At 39.6% G+C, this 17,848-nt stretch overlaps 1 protein-coding gene across 5 annotated transcripts in view; it reads left to right on the top strand.

Annotated features, from left to right (window-relative positions):
• ACOXL (acyl-CoA oxidase like) overlaps positions 1–17,848 on the top strand; it is a 347,875-nt gene that overhangs the window by 315,548 nt on the left and 14,479 nt on the right. For 4 of the 5 annotated variants that reach the window (XM_059405581.1, XM_059405577.1, XM_059405578.1 and 1 more), the window contains one exon: positions 5,897–5,998. The exons of the other annotated variant lie outside the window; for it this stretch is intronic. In XM_059405581.1, the coding sequence (XP_059261564.1) occupies positions 5,897–5,998 (102 nt within the window). The remainder of the gene's footprint in view (positions 1–5,896; positions 5,999–17,848) is intronic. 5 annotated transcript variants of the gene reach the window in all.

Below are 17,848 nucleotides of genomic sequence, written 5' to 3' on the forward strand. Positions count from 1 at the left end.
TTAAAAAGATTGCCATGATGATTCATTTTGGAGTATTGAACCAACCTTGCATTCCAAGGATAAAGCCCTCTTGGTCATGGCACATTATTGCTGGGTTCAATTCATTAATATTTTGTAGGGGATTTTACATCTATGTTTATGAGATATATTTGTCAATAGTTTTTTCTTTCCTGTACTGCCTTTGTTCAGTTTTGATATCCCAGTGATGTTGACCTCATAAAATGAGTTGTGGGAGGAGTTCTTTCCTCTTCTATTTTCTGGGAAAGACTGTGTAGAATTGCTGTTATTTTTTATTTAGATGTTGTGTATGACTTGCCATTCTCTATGGAGAATGTTATTATTTTTGTGTTAGCAGCCAGTGAACCTGGTTGTTCATTGTGGTTCACTATGGTTCCAATTTCAGTAGAGTCTTCATAACCTTTGCAGTCCTCTTCTTTTCTGTCCCGTGCATGCACCATTGGGGCAATTCTGGCACCCACATTCTCCTTTATGTACTAGTTCAATTCTCAACCCATTATGTAAGATAATTAGCATTAGATTCAGTTTGCACACTGGGGACTGAGCCCAGTTTATAACCAACTTTATGAGGTTACTTTCCCGGGCCCTTTTTCTCTATGATATCCTTGATGCTTTCTGGTTCCCTGGAGCTACCTATTTTTCATCCTACAGCCCAAAGTCTGGGATTTAGTTATTTGTCTGCTACATATGCTTCCAGGAATAAGCAGCTTGAGGCCCAGGGGGAAAAAATGAAAATCACTGAATTCTGGACCTCTTCCCCAATCTTCATGCTACTGTTTATTTTTTAGATTTCTCAGATAGCTTTGCATTCACTCTGTCCTGGAATAATGGCCACATTCAGTGGGAGAGACTGGATGAGACTTTTACTTCATCTTACCCAGAATAGAATCTTTGGTTTCTATTTTTCAAAAGAGTTGTCTGTTTTAGTTTTTTAAATCCTGAAAAGTAGAGGTACTATGGGAGATTGAAAAATATCTTTGAATCCTGAAAAACCCTGGCTCTGTAATTCAATTTTCTTGAGCCTCTCTGTCTTCATGTGTAAAATGGGACCTATATCAGGGGTCCCTCAAACCACCTTCAGGTTTGATAATTTGCTAGAAGGACTCACAGGACTCAGATACATAAAATCTGCATATACATCACAAAAGGATACAGATTAAAATCAGTTGAAGGCAAAAGTACAGGGGGTATAGTCCAGAAAAAAACCAGCAAGGCTTCCAGTTGTTTTCTTTTTCTGGAGTCCTTATAAATAACACTTAATTCTTCCAACAATGTAACAGTGTGGCAACATGTGCAAAGCGTTGCCAGCCATCGTATCCAAACTTTGGTGTCCAGAGTTTTTATTGGCTAGCAGCAGAATATTATTCTGACAATACAGTAGTTACAGAAGAAAGGTTGCGATTTGGGATACATTTTAAGAACCAGGCTAAGAGTATGGGTGCACTCCTTGATGCATTGGTCTGAGGTAGCTATATATAAACAATGAGGAGAAGTGACGAGAGAGAGATCCTTGTCTGAGGATAAATACAAAAGAATAGCATTGAATAAATGTCAGAGTGACCAAATCCCAGCATAGCATGAGGCATAACAAATAATCTGATGAAAGGCCATTTTTATCTACATTCAGAGTTTGAAGAAACAGGCTTCTGGTTTGAGGAAGAAAGCTTTGGTGCTTAAAAAAAAAAATGGAGAAAAGAAAGCAAAACTCTTCATCCTCTATAATGTTCCCATCTTCTGTCTGAATTGGGAAGAACTTGTAGTTGCCCTATTGAAAACCAAGAAGGTCAAAAGAGAGATGTCAGAAAGTTAGAAATGAACAAATGTGCACGTTTTTTAAAAATGGGGGAAAAAGTAGATTTGGGAAACTACAGAATTTAAAATTGACGTAAATCCAAGTTAAAATTCTAGAAAAGAGTATTCAGAATAGCTTACGAGGAATTAGAAAAGAGATAGTCATTAGGACCCTATCTGTGTTCACTATGGCTAAGCCTTGCTAAATGAATCTCATTTCCTTTCTTAATCAGGTTACTAAAGAGAAAATATGGGGAAATTGGTGGTCTCTCAGGATATCCTTATAGACAAGCCAGAGAAATATGAGTTAGAGGACATTACATTAAATGGATTCTCAGATACTTGAATCAGAAGTCTTAGACCTATCAGCTGGTTTCCATTGCATAAAACTATAGATGGGATTTGACAAATTTTTAAGTGACACAAACATATCAGGGTATTGAGTCAAGATTCACAGAGACTTTGGGAACTCACGACAGATCACATCAACAAAATGATACTTTAAAAGAATAAGGAATCAAAGAATTTTGTTTTTTAAAAGAATAAATATGGGATGACTGGGTGGCTCAGTAAGTTAAACATTTGCCCTGGGCTCAGGTCATGATCCCAGGGTCCTGGGATAGAGCCCTGTGTCAGGCTTCCTGTCAGGGAGCCTCCTTCTCCCTCTCCCTCTCCCCCTCCCCCAGCTAGTGCACTCTTTCTCTCTCATAAATAAATCTTTAAAAAAAAAAAAAAGAACACATTTAAAACCATCTTTTAGGGATGTTTATATGTATGTATGTGTTGGTTGAAAACAGTTCATGGGCAAAAAGACTTAGTTGGGAGTGTCAAGTGAACAAACATTTGATGTTAAACCAACTATGTATGACATGCTTTCATTTATTCAAAAAATATTATGTGGCTGTCATGAAAGCAAATTCCATCTTTTTTTTTTAATTTATTTATTTGACAGACAGAAATCACAAGTAGGCAGAGAGAGGGGGGGAGGCAGGCTCCCTGCTGAGCAGAGAGCCCGATGCGGGGCTCCATCCCAGGACCCTGAGATCATGACCTGAGCTGAAGGCAGAGGCTTTAACCCACTGAGCCACCCAGGCGCCCCAGCAAATTCCATCTTACCTTGCATATGAAAGTGTAGACTCCCAGTCCAGGACAGTGATGGTGCTGCCGACACTACAGTAATGAGAGAACATTTGGGTGCTCTGCTCAAGTTTTCTGTGAGTCACCTTGAGTGAGAGAGGCCGCCAGGTCACGAGGCCCCTAGGTCACGAGGGCTGGAGACCATGTGGTAGCCAGGAGATAGGGATCTGTGAAGGTTGATTGTCTTGAAGAAAGAAAAACTAAGCAGAGCTGTGAAACCGATCTTTAAATTTATTAAGGGCTGTTATCTGGATGCTTTTCATTGTTCCTTAGGCAGCCAGAGTTATGGGGTTAATAGCTAGGAGTTATAGGAAATTGTGTTTCAGCCAGTTTCTTGCAGTGTGTCAGCTCCTTTACTAGACCTTAAGCATACGGAGATGAGCAGGACCAGATCACTTTCCTACAGACTGAACAATCCATAAATTCGTTATTCTACAGAGAGAAATGACTCAGTGTTCCATGGCTCTTCCAATAGTGGGACTCCTTTGAGAGCCAGATGGCTCTTAATGCTCTGATCTCCTGTGTCTGGAACACAAAGGAAGGACATTCAGTTTGTATTTGAGGGTCTGAGGCTGGGCCAGTGGTATCTGGACCTAGATGTGGTATTCTGGTAACTGTTGAGAACCAAGACATTTGTTTACCAGGACAGGCAAAGAAGGTTGCTTAAGGAGAGTCTGGACTGTGTTCAGGGAGAAAAGCAGAAGTTCAAAGCCAGGAAAGTGTCCCTAAGCATTAGATACACAGGAGCCACAAACTGACAATAGGAAGACAACTCAGGAGTCAACAGAAGGGAGGAGCAGACGTAGTCAGGAAACACAGTGTGAGACTGGTTAGAGCCAGCACTCTAGAACAGGGCTGGGCCATGGTGTCAGCTGTCAAGGGCTTGTTAGGAGCTCTGTGGGACCAAATGGGTTTGGGCCTGAGTCAGACAGGAGTAGTCTAGAAGCGTGAACACCATCTGTCAGGGGTGTTAGAGAAGGATTTGTGCCAGATATCCTCTATCGGCCTCGCCCGCTCTCCACCCTGCTCCAGGTCCAGGAAGTGGACCTACATCAGTGGAATCCTTGACCTCTGGATCTGGTAGGCCCCCGTTAGAGATTGGAGAGGGGAGCACAATGAGGTCAGGGTATTCCTGCCTGCTTCCCTGTAGGTTCACCTAGGTTCATCTTGGATTTCTGTGTTCCTAGGCTGAAGGCTGAAGACATCCTCTTAAGATGTCTCTGTCTATACGGCTCTCTCTTCCAGGATCCATAGCTACTCCCTGCCCTCTTCCCTTGAAACCCAAAGCTGGTAGCAGTTCCAGACATACTAGCTCTGGGGTACTGCGCTATTCCTTATGGCTCTCCTACAACTTGCCCACCACTTTATGAAAATAATTTATTAAACTCTTTTCACATCATCCTAATGTGAATATGTCATCTGTTTCTTGGTTGTACTTTGGCTGACACAGGATTCTGGATTGAGTGAGAAGATGAGTTAGATTATTTCAAAACATACTTATATTCTGTGGCTCTGGATATCTTCTCACTAACCTTATATGTTTGTAGACCCAGGAGTGATGCAAATTAACTTTCTTTCCCTAGGAATCCACAATAAATATTTTTGTAGTATATGTGAAGTTCACCTAGAGACTTGTGGTACAGTTTAGTCATGTAAGCTATACAATTTATTGTTTTTGTAAGAATTCATGTTATCAGGATGTATGGCAGTATTTTTTGGCCTATGTCTGTAGGGTCAGCTAATGTCTTTACTGCCATTATATAAAAGGGCCAAAGGAAGCTTACACTAGTCAAGCAGAACGTTGGCAAGGTCATAAAAGAGCCATAATTAATCTTAAATATCTCTCATAGACAAGCTATGGCACCATACTATAACCCTTTCTGGGAAGACTGAATAATTGAGGCTCCCCATAATGCTGCTAGTTCAAGGATGTCCCAGAACCTCAGGAAAAGAAGGAAGAGCCTATATAGTCTACGTGACTTCAAACTGTGTGATTTCTGACTCTCATGAACCATAGAAAACATATTGTATTCTGGCGTGCAGATTATTTCTGTTTGACTCTGAATTGAGAGGGTTTTGTCATTGTCACTTGGGTGGACTTTATGTAATCTTACTTCTAAACAATCTTTCAGAGATACACATGGAAAGCTTATGGATAAAATGGTATGACTGAACTTTGCTTCACAATAATACAGAAAGTGGGGGGAGAGATAAAATAAGATTGGCCATGAGTGGATAATTGTGGAAGCTGGGTGATGGAGACATGGAAGTACATTGTACTCTTCTCTCTGCTTTTATATGATATAAATAGGTTTGAATATTAAAAATGAAATAAGTAGTTAATTAAAAAGCTGCTGCTTGATACAGGAAAACTCATTTAGTATTGCTTGATGCCACTGATGTCATGAAGGAGTTCTGTGGGTAGGTTTCAGGAGTATAATAGGAAAAAATATTGAAACAAATGTAAATGAGGAATGCTATTTTTATGAAAGTTTAATGAAACCGGGCTCAATGGAAATCAAGATGACATTCAGAATGTATGTTTAGAATATTCTTTCATAAATTGAAAAGGAAAGCAAACAAAAATACTACATGCATGTTTTTAAAAATACTATATATGGACTTTGCTTCTAAATGACCTGGGATGAGGGAGAACAGGGTGAGGTTACAGATGAAGCAAGATTGACCATGAGTTAATATTTGTTGAACTGGAGGAATGACCACATGACAGTTCACTACTTTTACATATGCTTTATGTGTTCTATAGGATAGTTTTTAAAAATAAAACATATATCACATGTCCAAAATATGACCATTTACATTGAGACAGTATAAACTTTTATGATTTAATGAAATATAATATTATGCTATTTTTCTTCCTTCTTTTAGACTCTACATTTTCTAATATATTACCTTTTGTTCATTTCTCTCCTCTTCTCCCATGCCTTAGTTTTGTCTGTTATATGGAACCAAGCTGGTGTTCCAGGAGCGAGCCTGGTATCTAGAACATAAATATTTGACTCCCATGGCCAGCATGAAGATTAGGAATCAGGTAAGGGTCTCTGGTGTACAGAAGAAACCTTTTGTGCATCAGCTGTCAGCTCTTTGCTTTCTTAGAAAACAGTCCTGTCAATCTTTTATCAGTTTCCAGTCATGGATTTTTATGCCTCTGGGACTTCACATACATGTTTTCATTGCCTACCATGATCATATTACACTTCAGAGTTTAAGTGACAAGGAAGTGATTCACCGTGCATGAACTTTCTGACATGAAAAGCAGAGGAAGGAATCAAAAGCATTTTCCTTGTCTTGGCAAAAAAAAAAATAAAGTATTAAGTGATTTTAATTTTCTCCTTACCAAAACCTATTAATTCATTCTTCATATTCAGAAAAAAAGACCTATGGCATTTTCATGTCAGAGGTAGCAATGGAAATTCAATGTGATAGCTACAAAACACCTGAAAATGAAGATAGAGCCAAGGAATCACCATCCAAATGCTGCTCTAAAGAAACAAATATATACAAAACAGCATAATCATCTGTAAAGCACACTTTCTGAGAGTTTTCTGAGGGACCTGTCTTCCAGGCCCTCTGTTAGATGTTATAACATAAATAGGTATAGGCTCAATCTCTGCCTTCAAAGGAGCTTATTATATACAAGGACACAAAACTGCCTTTAAAATGCAAATAATAACACAAGGAAGCAGAGACTTTCCAATGAATAATTCCAGAATTCAGAGGACAGAGATCATGTAGGAGTGAATGTCATTCTTGTACTAGACCTTCAAGAGTGGAAAATTCCAACAAAGAAGTGGTAGCTATTGAAGAGAGGGAAATGCAGTTGAGCCTTCAGACAGGGTTGGTGAAGTGATAAAATCATAGAAATGGGAGTACTTGGGACAGACACGTTAAAAAACAGCGAGAAGACCAGTTTGGCTGACATCTCAAGTGAAAGCCTGGAGAAATCTGCAGGAGCCAGGCTGAGGTGGACACTGAAGAATCTTGAAGAGTCTTTTTCCTTTTCAGGGAACAATGATTATGAAGAAAAGCATGTGGAAAGATGTTTTGGTTATCTGTTGCTATGTAACAAATGACCCCAAAACTTAGTGGCTTAGAACAGCCAGTTATTATTTCTCAGGATTCTGCATCTGAACATGGCTCAGCTGGATGGTTCTCCTGCTGCCTGAGGTATCTGCTGGGGCTGTGAGGGTGGCTTCTTCACTCTCACGTTGGTCACCTCAGCTGAGGAGGCAGGATCATCTTGGGGCTGCTGGGCAAATGTAGGCTTCCTCACAGTACAATAGTGTCAGGAGGGTGCACTGTTTTACATGATGACTGGCTTCTGGAGAGGAAGTGGAAGATGCCAGTCATCTCAAGGCTTGGCCACTGCTAACATAGTATTACTTCAGCTGCATTCTGTTGGCCCAAGGGAGCCTCAAGGCCAGCATGGATTTGGGCAAGAGAAGAGATTTCACCTCTCATTGTGAGGTGCAGCACGCATATATAGGGAAGGAAAAAATTGACAGAAGCTATCTTTGGACACTGACAACCTTCCAGAAAGAAAATGCCCACTTTGGGGAGAGGAAAAAAGAATACTTTGATTAAAAAAAAAAAAAAAAAGCTACATGAAGAAAGATTTTAAATCCATGAGATTAGGTATTCCAGTGATATAAATGAGATAAATAATACATCAAAAGAATGCTGAGTAAAAGAAACCAACTTTCATATACAACACTGAAGTGCTTTTGTATTGTATTAGTGCAATATGCTTGCCACACTTTTCATTTACTAGATACTTGTAGCAGCCTGGGAGATAAGCAGGAAGCAGTCAGAAGCTTTGGAACAAACTATCTGTGGGGCTAGACATGGGTTGTTAAGAACTATAGGACATGTCAAGGTCTTCTTTTGCAGATCTCAGTGCTGCCAGCCATGAGCAGTCACCCCTCCTCTGGGCTCTCTCAGTATTCCCAGAGGGAAGAATGTAGTGTACTTGGCACAAATGTTTCCCTTCCCACTTCTGCCACACCCCTGTGAAAGGATTTCAGGGTTTCGGAAGTGTTATTAATAGCTTCTTTGCACTAAAATGTCTGGGACCCTTGGCCAGCTAGAGGTGCTTAGAGGAGTGGGCTTGTGAATGGGTGAAAAGGGGACAGGGTTGATTGAATTACTGAAATTAACCTAGATGCTTTCACATGATAATTCTGCAATTTTACTGATTCTTTCTTTCTTTAGGTGCATCTAATATATTGGTTAACTCATCCCCTAAATTTTTTATCCTGTTTGTTGGGATTTTTAGCTTAAAAAATATTTTTTGTTTTCTGTTTTATATCATCTATATAACTTTTTAGTTTCTTATCCCCTAAAGATATATTCAGTTTTGTCTTTGATTTCTTTGGGCATTGAAGCATAGTTATTTGATAGTCTATAGCTAATAATCCAAATATCTTAAGACTTTACCAGTCTATTTCTTTTTGCCTAGTATTTCTGCTTTGTGTATAGTTATCTTTTAATATGTGCTGGTCATTGTTTTTGAAAAATGTTTTGTGAGATTTACATGAAGTCCAAATTGAAAGCACCTTCTTTCCCTTATATAGCATCTGAAGGTGCCTTCAGTTTAAGACCAACTTAAACCAAACTCAAGACTTGAGGTTTCCTGTAAGACTCAGAGAGTTTAAATAAGAGCAGTAAATCCTTCACCCTCCCCCAAGGTCATAGCTGTTTGGTATCCAGCTCATTGTAGCAAGGGTCTCTATTAAATTTCTTGCCTAGTTGCTGGCCCTGGTTTTGACTATCATCACCCCTACTGCCACCCCAGCCACCATGAAGCTGTCAAAGTGAAAACTCAATGTTGCTGAAAATGGCAAATGCCTTCAGAGTGAATGCAAATTTCTACTTGTTTATTTTCTTTGTTTCCTACTTTTCCATAATTTTTGCCATTATTATTTTGCCAGATCATCGGTACTTTGAAGAGGATTCCTGTATTTTCTCTAAAAATTTTGGTTGTTTTCAGAAGAACAGTTGAGGGGAAAAAATCTGGTTCTTTATTATCAGAAACAGGAAGCTCCTTCAACGTTATACCACTTGACCCCACAACAGCCCTTTACATCCTTTTCCTTATCCTTACACACAGATGAGGAAATGGAAACCAACATGGGAAAGTAACTTGCCCAAAGTAACACAACTAGTGAAAACCCATATTTCTCTGACTTTAAACATTTTCATTTATTTTATTTGGATAAAAATCAGCCTTAGCTAGTAAGAACAAGTAGACCCCACATCCAGGTTCTTGGTTTCTAATAGCATTTTCCAGTAGAAGGAAGCAGAGTCCTTGGACTAATGATAGATTCTAGGACTGGGGCAGTGAATATCTAAGATGAGCTTGGAGCATCTTTCAGGACTAGAAAGTGAGAAGGTGCCCGAGTGAAAACAAAAACAGAATACTCCAGGACTGTGGGGTTATGTCAAAGGGACACTGGAAGGAGCTAACTGAAAGAGTACCTAATGGCCAAAGCTGGAGAAATCTGAGCAACAAAACAAATAATGTAGCACTGGATTATAACCCAAAGTATAAAATAATTAAACAGAAATCCAAAATGATATAAATAAATGATTACACAGATCCATAAATGGGATCAAAGAGACCATTCTTTCTTACTAATGTATGTAGATTCTTCCCCTTCCCTTGAGTGTGGGTTGGACTCAGTGATTTTCTTTTATTTTAAAGGACAAAACACTGAAAGGGAAAACAGTTACTGTACTTTGGAGCAATCTGGCAGACCCCCGCTTAACCAGGTGCATACAGTGAATATCACCAGTAGTAAGTTGTGTTGATGGCATGCACTTGTGACATTGTATGGTGAGACGAGCACTTCACTCTTCCCCCAAATCCATAACCCGGATCCAATCCTAAGGAAAAAGAAAAAGACACAACCAGATGGAGGGACGGTCTACCTAAGACCTATGTAGTCCTCCTCAAACTGCCAGTGCATGAAAGATGAGGAAAAAACTAAGAAACCAACACAGGCCAGAGTAGACTAAGGAGACATGATGACGAAGCACAGTGTGGTATCCTGGATTGAGTCCTGAAGGAGAAAAAGGACATTGGTAGAAAAACTGGTGAAATCTGAGTCAATCTATAGTGTATTAATATTAATGTACCAATATTGACTTCTTAGTTTTTACAATGGACCATAGTTATGTTAGGTGTTAGGAGAAGAATTAGAAGAAACTAGGTGAAGAACATATGAGAACTCTGTCTATTATCTTTGGAAATTTTCCAGAAATCTAGAAGTATTCCAAAATTTAAAGTTTATGAAGAGGAAAAAAAAAAAAAAAGCGTCAGGGAGCCACAATCAGCCTGGGCTGATTGTAAATGATAACACTTCAGAATATGCAGGAGTTCTGCTAAAACTCTAGGCTAATGATAATAAGCAATGCATATATTTATGCTAAAAGAAAACAAAATTAAATTTCATTCTCATAAAGATCTTCCAGGTAAATAAGGCTGGTAACAGGCCCCACTCAACCACTGAGTAAAACTAAGAAACAGAAAAGTTAAACAACCGGCCAGGATACTAGCTGAGCGTAGAAACCGGAACTCCTAATCCCAAAAGGAGATGGATGAATCAGCATCATCCTGCTTGTGTGACCTGAGTTTGGAAGCTTCACAGAGGCCTGCCTGATGGCAGAGAGAGTAAAATCCATCCACAAAGGCAAAAGGCAAAGGCAGCAGGAGCGCCCCGTTGTCCAACTGAAGCCCTCAGGAGAGGGGCTTGGGGTTTGTTTTCTTTTTAAACTCAAGTGTCTCCCCTCCAGCCTTTCCTAGCTGTGATAGCTCGCTCCTCTCTTTTGTTGGGAACTTGATTGTTGAGAGAGCTCATCCACATTCTTTATCCTGCCTAATCCCCACAAGCACCAGTTAGTGTGGCTAGTTGTTAATCCACTTTATGGATTGGGAGTCTAAAGCTGATTTGCAGCTGATTTAAGGAGTGGTAAAGGTGAGGTTTTTAGCTTGTTCTCCGGTTCCCTCAAAGTAGGTAGGGCCTTGGCTCAAAGGCAGTCCCCTGGCGTTGCCCCCAGGGCTCTATTGTAACAAGGCCCTTAAGTAAAAGATTTCTGTTCCCTTTTCATTATTAGGTACTTTTGCAGGGTACATATGTATAGAACAATTGCGCAGTTGTGGCCTTTGTTCTTGGAAAATTTAGTGTCCAGGCATTATCTTGTTTCATTCTTCATTAACCTAGACAGTTGTGTTTATTTTGCTTCAGATAATTCTCAGCATTAGGGAGTAACAATCAGCCAAGGCTCATTTTAAGAAGGCAAGCCTTTCAAAATAATCTAATTGTTAATGATTGCGTATCTCCATTAAAACCAACTTCATTTTGCTTTAAAAAAAAAAAAAAAAGACAAAATGAAACAAAAATTTCAGCCTCTTAAAGTGATGTATTTTATTGCAAATGGCCTTGGGTCTTCTACTTTTTATGCCAGTCCTTAAAGTAAATTTCAGTTTTAGACAGAGTAGCCTCATTTTTCTCAGTGAAGTGTTTCCTCCCTGAACTCCTAGGCACACCTGTCCTGCTCTGTCAGTGCCCACCAGCACTGGAACAGTGATTCTTGGTGACATACAAAGAAGAACCAAGTACATGTAGACATGTGGTCAGCTCACGCCAAGAAATCAACACAGGGGGAAGCTTTAAAGTTTATGTGTGTTGAGAGAACCACAGCCCAGCTGTGGGTTGCAGATCAAAAAAGACCCTATTCGGTGTGGTGAAAATAATACTTAGCAAAATGTTGAATCAGGTTCTATTTCCTGCCCCAAACCCAAATAATGGAGCCACGTGAGAAAGCACATTATAAAGGATCTGCAAGAAGGTCAGGGAGGACTGCATAACCCAACCCAGAGGCTATGGGAGATAGCCTGTAAGAGTAACAATGTTAAAAACCAAAATTTCATTTGGGAAGAGAGAAAATAAATACCAATCATGACCACGTCCAAGCCATCTTGACACCGCCCCACCTACCCCAGTATTTGATCATATTACACCCAGATGTTGCCTTAATGTCCTATTTGAGTCATGACATGTCCATTTCTTCCTAAGTGCACACTTTCTGGGGCAGCAACAGATGCCTGGCACCTTGTTCCATCTGAGTCATTCCCCTATGCCTTTAAGACTGTTTTCATTTTGGTATGCCCCCTGATGTGCTAGGATGAAGCCCTGATTCACCAGGACAAGTCTCAGTCCTCTCCTATACCCTTGCCAGCAAATGGACACAGGAACAGACCCAGGCCCTAATAGCCTTTGTGAGCTCCACTGAAAGGAACCATCCTTTCTCTGCTCAGGGACCCAGTGACAGCAAGGAAGTCATGGAAGACTGTTGATGGCAAGTGACCTCTTAACCTGTTACCTGCTCAAGTCTATAACAACCACTAAAGTTTGGGTTTTAGTTTCAGTTTAGCCAAACAAATGGTTGAATCAACAAGGGGGAAGAACATTCAAGCCATGGATTCCTGGGCCATTCAAGTAGTTGTGATGTACCACATTGATTTCAGTGACATACTGATTTATTCTCAGGAAAGAATAAGAATGGAGTAAGAATGTGCAGAAGTGTGGCAGACACCAGACCCCAAAAGCCAAGACACTACTTTACACCTTTGAATTCAGAAGACGGATCGTGCTTATTTGCTATTTTGAACTGAGTGTATAATATTATAAATTTGGTCATTTCCCTGTGACCAAAAGGTTTGGGGTACAAGAAACAAAATAGGAGGGAAACGTAGGGAGGAGTTCCAAGCTAGAAAGATGGTGTTGGGATGTTAGCCTTTCTCCTTAGATCTCAACTTCAAGAACATATACATCATACCTGTACCAATGAGGCTTAGAAATAGTACACATGCCCTTCACATCCTACAAATACAGTAAGACTACTTTCCATGTTCCTTCTGTTAAAGGTTTCTTTTTAACGGACCCTCAGATATCCTATTCTTCTGTTTCCCTTTTGCCAAACCACCTGGATCAAGGCAACTTAAGAGATGCTCAGATACCAGAGTCAAATGCAATGTGAACTGGGCTTTTAGGCACAGGATGTTAAAAGCACACTTGGACCAGGAAAGGCAGGTTGAGTTTCTCGGTTCTTTGGCCTCATTTACTACCCACGGACTCTTGCTTTCCTTTGTAAGGAATTTGAAAAGGAATCTTTGGTTCTTCACCCCTGTCCCACCCATGCAGCAAGGTCTATCTGACTTGGCTACAAGCAAATGATGAGGTGATGAAACTTGCTTATGTCCTTTAGGCTGAGTGGAGAAGCCAGTGTGGAGTATAACACCCATTCCGTCAGGGTAGGGAGAGACATCTCCTCTTTGGTGGCTTTGGTCAAGAAGCTAAGGTATTATGAAAAGACAGCACAATGGAGTGGTCATACAGGGAATGCAACTGAGTCAAATTTTAGAGTCTTCGTAGATTTGAAAGCATCCCCAGAACTTCTCTTCACTTCTGTAGGCCCCTCTGGTTCACCTCCAGGAGATAGCAGGAACCAACTAGAATATGAATGCATCCTGGTCTACCTTCTCTTTCTGGACCCAAGAACTCAAAAAGAGAGAAAAGAAAAATACCAATACCAACGGAGTGCCACTAAGAAAGTGAGAAATCACTTTTCCCTTCCCCTTCCCCTTTACCCCTGGCCAAGGCTGTTCTTCAGCAGCTTAAAAACATTGTTGAACTATAAACATAGGCCAATCAACTGAGGTTAAGAAAATATAAGTGGGATTTGATTTCTTCCATTTGGCCAGGGACTCTGAGGTCACCACTCCTGCCATCCTGGTTTCCGCATGGCAGCCACCTGGTCCACCCTCATGCTTTGCCCCATAGTACAGATAACTTGTTAGAACCATGGGAGAGAGCAACTTGTTTTGTGAGCTCCAGCCTCTGAGTTCTTCTGGCAGCTGCATTATCCTGGGTTCCTTGGGGTGATCCTTGAAATGCTGGGTAATGGGGGCATCCTCCATGAAAGTCTCTGAGCTCATCCCCTTACCCCAGCATGCACAGCAAGAATTTCCCACTGGTGGAATTTGTTCCAAAGAGTAGCTGTATTACACCAGAAAGACCTTTCAGGAGATAGGAGTCAGCTGTGTCTAAACAGATTAGGGCAGACCCGGTCACAGTTAAGGACAAGGAGGGTTTTATTATGATTCTATAATAATAAAATTTAAATGAATTATTGAACTTAAAACAGGAATGATCCCTACTATATCCATTTTGGTAGAATTAATATTCCAGCTTTTAGAAATGAATATTTTTTACAAAATAAAATGTGTTTGTTTTTGCTTTTCTTTTTTCTGATGCTAAGTTACCTTTTTCCTTTGATTTTAGAAGCTTCTTCTAGGGAATTGAAAGCATTTGGTATTAGGAACTGTGCAAAGAAAGCAAGGAGGGGTGGTCCCATTTGAAAGAACAGACAATGGACAAGACCCACTTGTGAGAACGCATGAGTCTGTAGAAAACCAAGACTCTTCTTTATGCTCTTTCCCTGGATAGCTGGTCATTTCTATCACAGAACTATCAGGCATTAATTCTGTAATCAAACTGGCTGTTTCTGAGACAATGTAAGAAAAATATCCAGCTCAAGTGTATGACTTTTTGCAGTGTCTTTTGGGGGTACAGGTGATCTATTTCTTAATCTGGATGATGCTTACATGAGTATGTTCCTTTTGTGATAATTTAGCAAGCTAGGACATACTCATCTGGTTGCACTTGTAGGAAAGAATACAGAGAGATTTCCTATCCTTTTACCTAGTTTCCCCCCAGTGATATCAGCTGCAGAACCATACTGTAATACCACACCAGGATTTTTACATGGATACAGTAAATATACAGAACTTTTTCATCACCACAGAGGTTCCTCCTCTGGCTATTTTATAGGTACACCCTCTTTCCTTCCCTTGCCTCCCTTAGAATCCTTAGCAAACACGAATCTGTTCTCCATTCCTATAATTTCGTCATTCCAACATGCTGTGTAAATGGGATCACGTAATATACAACATTTTGGGGCTGGTTTTTCTACCCAGCATAATTTCCTAGAAATCCATCCAAGTGGTTGCATGTGTCAGTGGTCTGTTTCTTTTTATTGCAAAGTAGTACTCCATGGAGTGAATGTAGCACACTTTGTTAATTCACTCATTGCAAGATATCTGGTCTTCTTCCAGTTTTGACTATTAGGAATAAAGCTGTTATAAACATTCGTGTATAGGTTTTGATATGAATATAGGCTTTAATTTCTTTAGAGTAAATACCCAAGAATGCATTTGTTGGGTTAAATGGTGGATACATATTGATTTTTTTAAAAAGAAATTGCCAACACTGTTTTTTCAAAGTGGCTGTAACATTTAACATTCCCACTAGCAATATAGGAGTTGATTCATGTCTTCACTTGCTTTTGGTGGTGTCACTATTTTCTATTTTAGCTGCTCTGATAGGTACACAGTAATATTTAATTGTGGTTTTTAAATTGCATTTCCCTAATGGATAGTGATGTTGAACACTTTTTCATGTGTATATGTACCATTTGTGTATCCTTCTTGGTGAAATTTCTGCTCTGACATCTTCTGCCCATGTTCTAATTGGATTGTTTGGGATTTTTTTTAACTGTTGAGTTTTTAGAGTTCTTTATATATTCTAGATACTAGTCCTTCATGGGATACATAGCTTGTAAATATTTCCAGCTGGCTTGTCCTTCCATCTTCTTAACATAGCCTTTTTCCAGAGTAGAAGTTCTTAATTTTGGTAAAATCCAGTTTATCAGGTTTCCTTTTGTACTTTTGATGCCATGTCTCAGAATTCACCTATCCCTAGGTCCTGAAAACTTTATTCTATAGTTTTTTTCTAAATTTTTTTACTTCTACATTTTACATATCAGTCCATGATCCATTTTGAGGTGTTTTTTTTTTTTAAGATTTTTAAAAAAGTTATTTATTTGACAGAGAGAGATCACAAGTAGTCAGAGAGGCAGGCAGAGAGAGGAAGGGAAGCAGTCTCCCTGCTGAGCAGAGAGCCCGACGAGGGGCTTGATCCCAGGACCCCGGGATCATGACCTGAGCCAAAGGTAGAGGTTCAATCTACTGAGCCACCCAGGTGCCCCTTGAGTTAATTTTTGTATAAGGTAGAAAACTTGGGTTGAGATCCATTTTTTTGGTCAAAATGTCCAGTTGCTCCAGGAACAGTTTGTTGAAAGGTTATATTTCCTCCACTGACTTGCTTTAAAATCTTTATCTAGAATCAGTTGGACATATTTGTAAATAGTATTGCATATTTGATTTTAAGTGTCCACATGTCCATCACTAGTATATGGAACATGATTGATTTTTATATATTGATCTTATGTCCTATAATCTTGCTGAACTTGCTTATTAATTCTAGGAATTCTTGCAGATTCCTTGGAAATTTCTCTTTTAAAAAAGGTTTATTTATTTATTTATTTGAGAGAGAGAGAGAGAGAGAACTGAAATGGGAAGGGCAAGAGACAAAGAAAGTGTCACAAGCAGACTCCGTGCTAAGCACAGAGCCTGACATGGGGTTTGATCTCATAACCCTGAGATCATGACCTGAGCTGAAACCAAGAGTTTGACACTTAACCAAGGTGCCCCACCTTGGAATTTTCTACAGAGACAAACACGTCATCTGAAAATAGGGACAGTATTTCACTGGATATAGGATTTGGGGACGAGGATTATTTTCTTTCAGTACCTGAAAGTAGTTTTGGCTTCCATGGTTTATAATGAAAATTTATTGTTATTCAAATCTTTTCCCCTTATAAGTAAAGTGTGGTATTTCTCTCTGCTTGCAAGATTTTTTGGAGGGATAGGTCTTTAGTTTTCAAAAATTCATCTATGATGTGCCATGTGTGGATTCCTTTGAGTTTATCCTGGGTGAGGTTTGCTCAACTTTTTGAATTGGTTGGTTTGTGTCTTTTGGTCAAAATAGGGTTTTTTGGTCATTTCATCAAGTGCTTTTTAGTCCTGCCCTCTTTCTCTTCTTCTAGAACTCTAAGTTCAATCTTTTGTTCTAATCACACATGTCCGTGAATCTCTGTTGTTGTTGTTGTTGTTGTTGTTTTCCAGTCTATTTCCTCTCCACTGTTCAGAGTCAGTAACTTATATTTTTCTGTTTTCTGATTTACCAATCCTTTCCTCTATTTCCTACATTCTGCTATTGAGACTATCTCCTGAGTTTTTATGTTGGTCCTTATATTTCCAGTCCTCACATTCCTATTTTGTTTTTTACATATCCTGTTTCTTTGCTGAGATTTTCTATTTCTTTTTCATTTGTTTCAAGTGTGGTCATAACTGCTTGTTGAAGCATTTTTATGATGGTCACTTTAAAATCTTTGTTGGATAATTCTACATTTCTGTCATCTCAGTGTTGGCACATATTGATTGTCTTTTTCTTCAGTTGACTTCTTATTGAAACCTAAACATTTGGGGTATGAAATTATGAAACTTTGGATTTTATTTAAGCCTTCTCTTTTCAATCCAGTGCTCCAGTGGGAGAAAAGGAGTACACCACCTCATTACTGCCCTATAGGGTAAGAAGTCAATTCTCCATTCAACTTCTGCTGATACAAGGGGTGCTCCTTTTTCCTGCTCGGTGAGGATGGAAGTTTCGGTTGCCAGCTAGGCCTCCACTGACACCTTGCTCTTGGTGAGGGATAAGAGAGCCTCATTGCTGCTCCCCACGTGACTTCCATGAACATAGGTAGTGTCTTTACTATCACCAAGTAATGGTTATCCTCTTACTAGACCTCCTCTACAGTGCTCCATCTGGAAGTGGAAGGAGTACATCTCTACTTCCAGGTAAAGGAAGATAGTTCACCTATCTATGGCAAAATGAAGAAAATAAAATATATCAAGTTT

Source organism: Mustela nigripes, chromosome 7, assembly GCF_022355385.1.
Source record: "Mustela nigripes isolate SB6536 chromosome 7, MUSNIG.SB6536, whole genome shotgun sequence".
NCBI classification, from domain to species: domain Eukaryota; kingdom Metazoa; phylum Chordata; class Mammalia; order Carnivora; family Mustelidae; genus Mustela; species Mustela nigripes.